General features: G+C 36.0%; 1 protein-coding gene across 4 annotated transcripts in view; it reads right to left on the minus strand.

The window, feature by feature from the left end:
- Rb1cc1 (RB1 inducible coiled-coil 1) overlaps window positions 1–13,207 on the minus strand; it is a 70,099-nt gene that overhangs the window by 18,948 nt on the left and 37,944 nt on the right. For all 4 annotated transcript variants that reach the window (XM_074068534.1, XM_020169240.2, XM_074068533.1 and 1 more), the window contains 8 exons: window positions 12,949–13,119; window positions 10,303–10,487; window positions 9,908–10,094; window positions 9,744–9,825; window positions 9,412–9,473; window positions 8,170–8,273; window positions 7,657–7,783; window positions 5,678–7,578 (listed from right to left, as the gene is read on the minus strand). In XM_074068534.1, coding sequence (XP_073924635.1) covers window positions 5,678–7,578; window positions 7,657–7,783; window positions 8,170–8,273; window positions 9,412–9,473; window positions 9,744–9,825; window positions 9,908–10,094; window positions 10,303–10,487; window positions 12,949–13,119 — 2,819 coding nt within the window. The remainder of the gene's footprint in view (window positions 1–5,677; window positions 7,579–7,656; window positions 7,784–8,169; window positions 8,274–9,411; window positions 9,474–9,743; window positions 9,826–9,907; window positions 10,095–10,302; window positions 10,488–12,948; window positions 13,120–13,207) is intronic.

The raw sequence follows: 13,207 nt of genomic DNA on the forward strand, positions 1-13,207 counted from the left end.
CCTGACAGTTGTCCCTAAGGCTACAATAGAATGGACTAATTAAAGGCTTATTAAATCTATAAAAACAAAACATACTCTAACTCTGGTATTCAGAAATCTAACTCAAGTCAAGGGAAGCATACCCTTCATGCAATGTTGCCAAAGGATCTACAGTTTGCCAGATTTCTGGGAGACCAACAAACACTAGTTCATCCGAAACCCACTGTAGCCTACCAGGGGAACAATTTTAATAGGTGTTAGAAGAGTCAGGGCCCAGCAGATCCCTCACCTGAGATGGTTACATCCTTAAGGTTCAGAATCTGTAGTGGAGTAGACATAAAAGCAACTTGGCAAAATCCCTATGCCGGTTCCCTTACTCATGGAATGAGAACTATTGTGGTAAAAAAGGCAAAGTAAAATCTTCATGGCTCATGTCATATGAGAGAGGGGAGATTTCTAACACACTCTTATCTATCTAGCCTATGTATGTATGTACCCTAGCCAAAAGAGAAATGGACATTAGTAATGGAATTTCATAAATTTAACCAGGGTTAACTCCAACTATTGTTTCAAATTATCCCCTGCTGGATCAAATCAGTTAAGGCCCCACCTACCTGACATGAAGCTACTGACTTGGTGACCCACCTTTCCCACCCCTCCATATTCTTTTCTCCTTTGGGGGCAGGGACAGTGCAAGACTGGAGTTTGAACTCAGAGCCACACTCCACCAGTCCTCCACCAAAATTCTTGTTGAAAAACTTGTAAAGGGGCACACAGTAAAAATGTTAGCCTAATGTTCTACTCTACTCTGACAAACACAGTCACATGCAACATCAGTATGTATAATGAAGGTATACTGCAAGCCCCTTTATCTGTGAGATATACATTTCAAGACCTCTACTAGATGCTTGAAACCAGATGGTATGACCTTACCTATGTATTTTCCTATACATACAAACCTGAGATAAAGTTTAATTTATAAATTAGGTGTAGTAGATTAACAACTGACAATAAAACAGAATTATAACATACTGTAAGTTATATAAATGTGGTCTTTGTCTCAAAATATCTCAATATTGTATTATTCAGATCTTATGATATGAATCGAGGTAAATGAGGTAGCCAATGTGATGTAGTGCCTGGCTACCACTGACCTACATCAGAAGAAGGGTCACAGAGGTGTAACAATGCTGGTGGAACACAGGCAAGTGAAACCATGGATAAGACATGGAGGCTGGGAAGGGAGGCGGGGAGGAAGCATGGAACAATGACACACAACACTCTTACATATTTATAAAAATCTGTGGGCAGATTTCCACAGAACCCAGGGATTTGTCAATTCCTGGTATAGATCACAAACAGTAGTGTTTACCTATACAGATAACAATACACTGTTCACTATCTAATCTAGGGATATTAACTCTCCAGTCCTGTTAAAGGCTAGTTGGCAGAAACTTTTCTTAAAAAGATAATCTGCCTTCAAATATTAGAAGCTGGCCTTCCTGGACAGTTCTCTTAGCAAAAATGTTTGGACATATTAACAACTTCATTGTTTATACTTGATTATCTGGGAAGAACAGTGAAATGTGGGTATTCTTTCTTAAAATATAACTCATTGCAGGGAAAAACAGTTGGCAGAGATACTGGTCTTGTTATTCCTCAGGACATCATACTGATCTAATAAATTAGAACATTAGAATGGCAACATGCTGCTTACCCCTTGTAAATAGGAAGCAGCAACCACTTGGGAAAGATATATGCATGCCAGTCTGGAAAATGAAGCACATGAAAATTGAGGGACATGTCAGCATAGTAAGAAGTGTCCAGTGGTCCTAAGCATTTGGTGTTCCCTCTAAGATCAGGGCAGACAAAATGATGAAGGCAGTATTTGGATATGCTGTTCTGAGCCAATTACCAAAAATGTGAGAGGCTACCTGTCTGTGTAGGGTCCAGAACAAAAATGCTCTAACACTTAGGAAACACTTTGTAGCAGATGCTTGAAGTTGTCTGTAGCAGAAACGTACGTTGCACGGAGCCTGTGACCAAGCCTATAGAATAATCACAATTAAAACCCTTAGGGTTTTAGAGTAGGTTACTGTATTCCTTTTGCAAAATAGCTATGGCTTGCTACCTGGTCTCTGTAGATACTGAAAAACTGACAATGGTCTCTTAAGGTACCAGGAGAATGCAGCTACCCATCATCAAGTAGATAGCATCTAATCAAGCCATAAAGGTGGGTAGACACAGCAACAATCCCTTATCAGGAACATGTAGCATATATAAGATCTAGATCAAAGCAATACAGAAGACACAAGGAGCTTCAGGTTCCTGCCACATTACCTTTTTCCTACATGTAACTGTGGCATTCACTATGAAGAGAAAGAAAATGAAGAGCAACAACAACAAAAAAGGGCAGGCCTGGCTCATGATGATTCTGCATAATATGCTAACCGGACATTCCTCAAAGCAGAGGTGAAGCATTAAAGCCACAATGACTGGCAGACCAGAAGAACGGTACTAAAATCTTCCCAGGTACACAATGGTAACACATCACACAGGACACATCATGGTAACTAAAAGGAGAAATGGCAAGGGATACAGATCTACACTAACTCATGGAGACTGCATATTCTATCCCACTACAAGAGACCTGTTACTAATCACATAAGCAAGTTGAATGTTTCAATGGATACCAAAAATTTCTTTTTGCAGTCACACCCATCTACATCCCACAGACTCATGAAAGTTCCCATGGAAACAGAAGTGAAGTTAAGCAAGGGTTCAGCAACATAGATTTCTACATATCAAGCAACCAATACTGAGTAGTATCTCTCTCCCTCAAATATTGCAGCATTAGGAGACCAGCCAGTCACTGAGGGTAGGCTGATGACACTGGATCACAACTATCATGAAAGGAGCATTAATCTGTTTTTAGAGGATCTGACCTTATGTGCTCAAAGTACTGTTGCCAAGACCATTATTAAAAATGCTGAATTCACTTGAATAGCTTTTAAACAGGGATAGATGCATGGTGTGACATCATGTCTACAGAAGTCACTGGTTTTGATACATATGCCAATTCCTAAAGCAGCTGGCCTGATAAAATTGTGAGGCAATCTACTAAAGACTCACAGCACCAGATGAATAATTACACCAAGCTAAAGTCATGTCCAAATGTTGTGCGTGCTCAAGGGACCACTACATACTTATTGTGATAAATCAGAATATGTCAAAGAAACCAAAATAAAAATTGAAATAATCCCTAAAGAATTACAAGCAAAAAAATTACAATTTGGGGTCATGCAGCAGATTTAGAGAGTGACTGAGTTTCATAAAAAACAATTCTTTAATCACAAGACCTAACTAAGTCCCACTAAACTAGAAAAAGCTTCTATTACCACTTGGCAACTGAGGGTTCCTCATTTTATTGAGTCAACAAGCAAAGAAGTAAGCTGCTACACAGATAACTGAACTTTATTGTCAATGAGAAATAGGTTGCCCCTACACAATAAGGACAGACAGGAATATTAATGGAATCCAGGGAGGTTTTCTGAGAGAATCTTGGCATTGCCATGTCCTGTGATTTAAAAGAAAAAGTTCAATGAAAGACTATTGCCAATTATATCACAAGACTATCATTAATGGCAGTCTCTTTCAAAACAAGGATTTGAATTGTGCCTATCAGGTAAAGAACTAAGATCAGATGAGGCACTGGCTAAGGTAATAAATAGAGTGGAAACAAAAGGAAGGTAAAAATACCTACTGGCGTTGCAGGGCTGGTTAGAGACATAAACATGAGTAATTAAGCCTATAGATATTAATCCGATTTTTAGCCCCTAGTATATAAAATAAGGTGTGATAATGAGTTAACCCTATATTGCAAATTTTAATCTACAGAATAGAGATTGTGACAGAGCAGAAAGGGAAATGAGCTTCAAGTGTTCACCCCAGGATGACTGGAGTGACACCAGTTTGAGTCTTACATTTTAACAAAGGGTAAGGATAGCAGAGGTGACATGAGAGACATAAGTTGCACTCTGTTAAACAAACATGATATTGAAGTGCCTTTATTTGGAAGTTCAATATGGGTAAAAAGAGATGTATGCTGAACTGTCTCATATCCCATTAGCATTACTCTCATCCCTTTTTGAGAACTCACACACACTTTAATGAGGAGATTCTACATCTCCCTGAATGCTCAGCTTCACATTTACCAAAGAAAAGAACACCTGCCAGGTTTGGAAGGTGGATGAGAAGCCCAGGCTTATTCTCCAAATGTAGTTGTAGCCAGATGTAGTTTCACAGTAGCCTCCTGGAAAGCAACTATGAACTCCCATTTTATACTGCAGATTAAATCAGACAATTGGTGCTTTGAAGAGATTCTTGAATGTTGCAGCAGTTTTGCAGTGAGGCATGGAGAACCATCAACTTTGATGAGTGCTTCAGTGTCTTCTTGATATTTCACTTAGAGCTTTATAAAGACTGACTAAATGTCAAACTCCTCTTCTAGGACTTCTAAGCTCCAACCTTGGCATATGTTCCTGTCAGGCCTGCATTGCCCAGTTGTATCAATAAGCTTGGTAAGTCATTTTGGAAAGAACTTGCAACTTTTGAGATCTGACTGCTCTCAGTATCTCATCAAATTCCTCATCCCTTGCCTCTGGTATCTTATCACCCTGGCCTATCTTCAACAAGAATCTATTAGTTTAGTTTGGTGAGAATTTCCTTTGCTCCTGATGTTTTTCTCTTAGTAAGAGACTGGCTATAAACTTTAGCCGTTTTCAGAATTGAGCCCAGCTCTGTACTGTCTCTTTCCCCTTACTGCAATAGTTCCTGAATATAATCAGTTCTTACCACTTCAACTACCATCCACTTCTGGTCTTTTGAGAATTTTTCCTTAGCAATGACTTCAGGAACTTTTGTTCTCTCAAGTCTGTAAACACACATGAATGCAAGTACTAATTCCTCCACTAAATCCCCTTAGAATATAGAAAGGACTGCTACTTTTAAACCAAAAGGGAAAATTTAACTGCACACCAATGACAGTAGTATACAGCAAAGAGCCAATCACAAGCGACAGCTTAAAAGTAGTAATTATATATGTGTGTGTGTGTGTGTGTGTGTATAAACATGTATGTTCACTTTGAGAATGAATGATAGAACTAATTAATACTAATTATCCATCACAAACTTTTAAAAGTATAATAAAGACTATCTATGATCAAAGAAAACTAACATCAGACAATAATAAAAATGTAAAAACAAAAAAAAAAACCCAAACCACAACCACAATGTCAAACTTGAAATTTAAAAAATAATCCTTCCAAACAAAAAGTGAAATTATAATATCAAAAAAAAAAGAAACACAGCAAATTCCCAATCTATGATTTAGCCTTTTGCTAAATAACACCCAGTGGAAACTTTTATATACTTTAATATATACATACTAATTATATAAAGAGTAATTTCAGCCGAACGTAGTAAAAACTGCAAATAAAAAGAACTATATGAATTAGAATAGGTAAAAACAGATCCTCAAAAAAATTTCAAATTCTTTAAACAGTATTAAAAAAAAATCCAAAAACATTTTATTTCATGAAAATATCCCAATTGCTACACTTAAAATGAGTACAGACAGTATGATTAACATACACATTTGAATCATTTTAACTTTTATAGTCACAGACTAAATTCTTACCTGTTTGCTATTTGATTCTCAAGATGTTTAATTTTTTCTAATAACTCATTTTCAACAACTTCTCTCTCCAATTTAAATTCTTTTAGGGCAGTCTGAATAGCTTCATCTTTTTCACAGTTAAGCTTCTGAATTAACTGTTCTTTGTCTCGTTCGTGGCTTATAACCAAAGTCTCTTTGTCTTTATTGAGGTTCTGAATCATAGCTTCATATTTCTCCTCTTGTTGGGTGATTTTTTCATCATTTTGTTTTTCAAGAGCACTCAATTCTGAGTCCAATTTACTCTGCAATTCAATTACCTGTTCTTTCAGGTTTTTTTCTATTTCAAATGCTTGGTTATGCAAAGAAGTTACTTTGTCTAATTCAGCTTTAAGTATATGAGATTCTTCTTCATGTCTACTAATTAACTCTGAAATGCACTGATCTTTTTCAATTGTCATTAAAGTTCTTAGCTCTGCCAGGCCTACCTGATAATTTTCATTGTTATCTTGAAGCTTTTGGTTTAGTTTACTTATTTCTGTTCTCAAATTTTCCGTCTCTTGTTCAAGGAGAGATTTCAAAGTCTCCTTCTGTTGTGCTCTGCTCTCTTCCAGCAAAATTTTTATCTCATCAGTTTCTGCTTCCTTCAATGCAAGTTCAACCTCTAACTTGCATCTCATATCTGACAAATCAGAAACCTTGAGTTTTAATTCCTGCAGCTGTTGTTCTTTTTCCTGAATAGCTGTGGCATGAAACTCCTGTACTTGATCAATTCTTTGTTGATTTTCCTGCTTTAATTTCTCCAAGGAAACTTTGTGGTCCGTCATAACTTTCTCAAATTCCTGCGTATGCCTGATGTGTAGGGTGTCCTCCAATTCCTTTAGGTGACTTTGTTCTAAGCGCTGAAGTTCCACCCTCAATAACTCCATTTTCTCATCGTTTTCAACATGGAGCTTTTTCAAGTCTTCTAGCACTGTCTCTCGTGACTGCTTCAGTTCTTTAATTTCACAATTTTGAGTCTGCATAATGTTTTCCATCTCTAAGAGTTTCTGATCCTTTTCATTTTGCATGCAGATGACAGCTTCTTTTTCATGTTTAACCAAAGCAAACTCATTATCTTTATTTTGTAAAACCTCCTCAAGGCATACTAAGTCTCTTTTTAATTTTTTAATTTTCTTTTCATTTTCTTCACTCTCCTTTACTAGTGTGTCAAGTTTACCTTCATACTCACTTTTTAAAGTCTGTAATTCTTTTTGATGTTTTTCTTTTAGTGTTATTTCCAGGGAACATTTTACTTTTTCAATGATGTTTCTTATTTCCACTGCTGTACATTTTAAAGAATTTGAGAAGTCACACTGTTCTTTTTGTACAAATGTTCTGAAGTGACAAAGGTCTTCCTTGATGGTTTGTATACTGAAGTGAGAGTCTTGGGCAACAACTCTACATTTTTCCAACTGAATATTCAGAGAAGCATGATCTCCAAAATCCTCTTTACCACCTGTGTTTGTATCCTGCATACGTCTACTATCTATTGCATTGATGACTGATGAATAAAGTGATTCCACCATCATTTCTGGACTTTGTGGATCACTTATAGGATTAGGAGATGATAAATTTTCTTCTATCACAAACTCATTCACAGCAGACATAAAATCTGACTCAGGACTTTCTGCTAATGAATCCAAGTCCAAAGAAACTTGATGAATAGTTTGTTCTATGTTTGGATGGGGGATCGTTTCAAAATCAAATGTATGTGCATCAATGCTGTCTGGAGATAATTCTTCTAAGGGACATACTGCAGGACATAAGGGGTCCTGAACAATGAGCGGAGGAGGAGTTCTTGGTGAGGTAGTAGTTGCGATTCCTGCTGCACTTTCCATCCTTGGAGAAGAAGTTGACTGTGGGGATGCCTGACTCACGGATGCCTGAAAGACAGAGAAAACGGCTTAAGAGCTGGAGCAACACAAAGTAATGAAGAGAATATTTGAAAGAACCTCATTTGCCTTTTGCTCATTCAGTAGATCTGTAATGGTCTGGGACATTTCATCCAAACTTTGTGCTGCTTTTACCAAATTATGTAGGGCAAGTACATGCTGGTGTAGAGGTTCGAAGTCACAAAGTAAGGGGACCCTAAAAAAGAATGGAAGCAAATGAGATTTCTGTAAACAAATCAGTCGCTATGTCAACAAATTAACCAGTACCAGGAAAACTTCAAGAAGCCCAAGCCCAAACTGGTAAACTAGTAAGTTAGAAATTTCCCAGTAGCATGCAAAGTTGAATAACTAATGTTAAAAAATAAACTGGACACATAGTATAACTTTCATTCACCTTAACTTTGTTTTCTGTACATTTATATTCCCTAGAAAGTTCCTAAAGCAGTCACAGGATAACCAATCCAGCATAAAATATTTCTCTATCCTGGCACCTCTTGAGTACTGGTTCTAGTTTCAATACTTTTAAAATAATGGTAACATTTTAAGGTTATAACTTAAGCTAAAAAAGCTAATGACATATACCTGAGGAATGGCTGAACTTCTGAAGGACAAAATGATTGCAGAAACTGTAAATCTTTTAATGAAATATCTGGAAGTTCGCAGTCAAACTTTCGAGGCTTCTGAGTCTGTACCAAAAAAGAATTTTAACCACAAAGTATAAAGGACTAATTTATATGTTTTCTTACTATAATTAAATTCAATACAATACAACATGCTGGCAAAAATGTACCGAATAATCTAATCATGATTAAAAGAGAGAACAAAATAAAAAGACCATTCAAGGAAGATATACTACTTTTCCGAGCTTTTATCAGACTAGTACAGGAACTGTATATCAAAAACAAACATATCAATTGATATGCTTGTTTTTCCCTTCTGGTTTTAGCATTTATGGGAATATGAGCATTTCTATCAACACTAGTGAGAACCATCTGTTGCATAATGCAACATTCCCCAAATTTTCCTGACCTATAGTAGTATCCAGCCTTATCTATTCCTAGTTAACATGCCTTGTTGCTATAATGTGGTAAATCTTTTCTGCTTTATGTAATGCTTCTTTCCTTACATTTCTTTTAATATTTCCATTTTATTTTCTAAATATAACATTGTTTTAAACACTCCTCAAGCAGATATAGAGATGTTGTAGTACTCTTTGTAAAAAAAGGTTCTCGGCTACATGGGTATGGGAATCCCTCTGCATTATAGCAGCTATTTATAGTTATTACAGTCCTATTTCTAAGTAAGGCATTAACAGTGGGGATGGGAGTGGGGGAGACAACTAAACAGAGGCATCCCCCAAATTTCTCAAATAACACAAATGTTTCTTTTCATTTAATAAAATTAACAGACCCAGATAAAACTGGTTTAAAAATGTACCAAATTTATTTTTTTGTGATTTAATTATGACTTGCTAAGCCACTAAGGGGGGAGGGAGGAGGGAGAGAAGGATACAAAAGGATGAGAAGGAAAAGCAAAGGAAGGAAGCGGAAAAAAAAAAAGACAATCTATTCCTGCCAATCTTAACAGTGTAATACAAGCTATTCTGTGTGACTAAGATTGCTCATCAAAATTATAACTATTAAAAATTATAACTACCTCTTTAGTGTCTTCTTTATGCCAGCTGACATTTAAGGCCAAAAACATTTTTATGCTGATTTAATAAAATCACAACTAATTCAATTCTGATAAATGCCTGTACTTCTAGGGGGAAAAAAGGTTTTATAATGTAATATACAAATTCAGTCATGGTTAAAAAATACATACACAAAAGGAAGGGGGCCAGGAGTCCAGTCCCCTAAACAGACGGTTTCTTAAAAAAGACTTCCCTGTATAAAGAAATAAATAACATGGTTATTTTAGAACTTTAAGACAAAAATTATCTCTGGCTTTTAAAAAAGTAATTCAAAATCTGGCATGCTTCGTATTTAAAACTTTACAACTGATCCAACTCTATAGGCTTTAAGACAAGTATTTCTCTAGATTTCAATGATAACTATCACATGCATGCAGTACAATGCTATAAATAATTCCTATGTATGCAACAAAACCTTTTTTTCTTCAAAAAGTAAATGAAGTTATTACTGAAGAACACTTACTAAATAATTTCCCAAAGGATTCCCTTTTGGATTTTTCAGCTTCATACAATCGCTTTCCATCTTTTACTAAAGCACCAGCCCACTAGAGGAGGAAAGTTTACATTAATAACATTTACCAATCCATTAATGTTCATATGTAAATTACAACAATTAAGATTGCATACTTCTCTGTAGTGTTTAATGAACATTTTTCTCCTCACAACTTCAACAACAGCCAGGCAGTACATCTGAGGGACTGTACTAAGAGCTTCCACAATTTTGACTCTTTCTAGCAGCTCTACTACAAGGCGGAGCAATGCTTGCAACTTCTCTCCATCTTGATCAGCATGAAGCATCACAAAGCAACACCACCTATAGAATAATACGCATTATTCTCAGCAGCCACAAAAATTTGCTAAAAATAATTTGTTGGTTAAACTATGGAAATCAAGATATACAAGCTCTATAAAATTAACTCATCTTTCAACACAGTGAGTAGTAAGGGGAAATCACTCTATCAGTAAGGAGAAATGAGCATTGATTCTAAAGATCCTAAATGAGATGTAATAGAATCACTTACTTTAGTCTGACATGGAGATTATTTGCTAGCTCTTGTTTGGCAGTGGTACATTTCTGTTTAATATCCAACAGTTTTCTATGATTTTGCAACATAATCATCAACTGATTTGCATGACTCAGGCACAAATCTGGTAATACAGATGCATCCTTCAAGTTTTCAGCTCTCATCTGATTAGCTAAAAATCCCTTTAAGAAAAAAAAAAATTAGAGGACACTTAATTTTGTTTCATGAATGACATGAACATTCTATAAAGAGAAAAATCTCTATTAAACAAAATATTCTACTTTCAAATGAGATTTTAAAATCTCCTTAGGGCTGGGCATATGGCTCAATGGTAGAGTACTTGTGTAGCATGCAAGAAGTCCTGGATTCAATTCCCTGCAGAAAAAATAAATAAGTAAACAAACATTTGCCTTATGTAATAAATGCGTTCATTAATATAAGACCTAGAATTAAGAACTCTTTCCTCATCTAAGTTTGTTTCACTTTTCAAACAAACAGAAACAGTGAACATGAACTGAGGTATGGCTCAAGTAAGTCTAGAAAGCCTGAAGCTCTGAGTTCAAATTCCAGTACCAAAAACAAACAGCCATGAAGGCACAAATACAAAGCAACTGAGGACATGGCTAGCCACTAAATTAGAACTATAACTTGCATAAGAGACAAAGATCAGCCATAATCTATATGAGAAATTACAAGAACATGAAGAAAATAGGGTGAATGGCAAGTCAGAGGAAATACATACCAACATTGATAAAAGAAAATTGCTATTCTCATTATTTACTGGGACTACTGACTGATTTTAATTTTGGCTTTATAAAAGGCATTATAATGTTATTAATTAGTTGTTTAAATTGGCATAGCCATCTTAATACAGCAATTTCATTAATAGAGACTGTGTCTAAAGAAATGCTACAATGTGTACATAGGTGTATGAAGATACTCAAAAATATTTGTAGTAAAAACAATTAATATAATCTAAATAACTACCAAAATAAGTATGGTTGAATAAATTATGTTTGATTCAATCTATGGAAGGTTAAAGAAGACTGACCCAGAAAAGGCAGAAAGATCAGGAATGCAAAGTTTTTTGTAGTTGTTGTTTTGTTTTGCTGTTACAGAGGTTTGAAATCAGGGCCCACACCTTGAGCCACTCCACCAGCCCTTTTTTGTGATGGGTTTTTTTGAGATAGGGTCTTGTGAACTATTCTGCCCAGGCTGGCTTCAAACCTCAATCACCCTGCTGTTTCCTGAGTTTTATCTCTAGTAATGGAAGTCTGTAGCTTCAGGTATGGGAGATCTAGGAAAGCAAGAGATCCAGGTACCGTCAACAGACCAGAGCCAAAACAGGAACAGAGAGGAAAATTAGGCAATGAGGAAGGCTTTGCCTGAGGTGTCCAGATTCCTCAAAATGAAATCAAAGCTAAGGATAAGCAGGAATCAGCTCTACTTCCCTAAAGAGCTAGGAAATCAAAAGTTTAATTTTCAGTAACCACGGAAAAGGACAATGGAACACTTGGATTTCTAAAGGCTACATTCTACAAAGAAGGGTGAATCAAAAGTTTTCAGAACTGAAGACCAACTTGCAATCATCTCAAGCTATAAAACTGGATTAAAGTGATTTAATATTGTAACTTCCTCCAGCATATGCCAAAAGCAAACAACTTCTGTGAAGTAAGAGAAACTGAAGATTTAGGGTATCTTTGGCTTACAATATTTCTTTGGTTTTTCTTATCATAAAGAAGCACATGAAAGGCAAGATCAAGGAATAAAAATGTAAGAAACAATATAAGCCAGTACTCGCCTAAAATGCTAGCACTTGGGAAGGAGAGGCTGGAGGACCAGGAGTTCTAATTCAGCCTGGGTTAAAGAGGGAAGCCCTATCTCAAAAAAGTAAGAAAGACACAATCCAGTGATACCATTCCTGGGCATATAGCTAAAAGAAAATAAGTTAGGATATAGTAGGAACACTTGCACATCCATGTTTTTTGCAGTACTACTCACAATAGTCAAGCTATGGAAACAGCCCAGGTGACCCCTACAATCTATGAATGGATTAAGTAGTCTGTGCCACACAGATGAATTATTAATCACACACAGGATGAAGTATTAATTGGCCATAAAGAACAAAATTCTGTCATTTGCAGGTAAATGGATGAGACAAGATCATCATGTTAAACAAAGCCAGGTTCACAAGGACAAAGGTCCTTTCTTATGTGAAAGATAAATTTAAAAGATAAACATATACACAAATACATCATAAATGCATATAAACATGTATGCAATAGTGGGACTGTTTGAGAGGACTAGGGAAGGAAAGAGAGTAAAAGAGAATTACAGAGTGAATATGGAAATACAGCAAATCTGTGTAGGCACTGAAAATTGTTGAATAGGAGGGGGTTGCTTTCATCACATTCCTTAATACATTAAAACTCATCTTTCCCTACCAGTTGTGATAAGCACTTTTAGTTTATTTTTCAGTTTTCATCTACAGTAACCTGAGCTCACTTTATCAAACCATTAAGAACCATTAAGAACATGCCTTCATTCTTAATACATGCTACATACCAAATTGATACTGCACATAAAATACTTCTATAGACAAACTACAAATAATTTTTCCTGAGAGAAGTCAAAATAAGGTACCTGAGCGAGCTCTTTCTGTTCATTCACCAGTCGGCCACAGCTAGCGATCATCTGGTCCAGGGCATACAACCTATCTTCAAGCCCTTTAATGGCTTTCATATTCTGATTATCAAGTTTGGCAATAGTTTGATGGCATTCTTTTATAAAAGGGTGGATAATCTTTGGATCAAGCTAAATGACAAGGGAAATACGAATAAAATTTTCAGGATGTAACTTTATATATCTGACACTATTTTGATATGGAGACTCAGATATAGAA

This window comes from Castor canadensis, chromosome 3 (genome assembly GCF_047511655.1).
Source record: "Castor canadensis chromosome 3, mCasCan1.hap1v2, whole genome shotgun sequence".
NCBI classification, from domain to species: domain Eukaryota; kingdom Metazoa; phylum Chordata; class Mammalia; order Rodentia; family Castoridae; genus Castor; species Castor canadensis.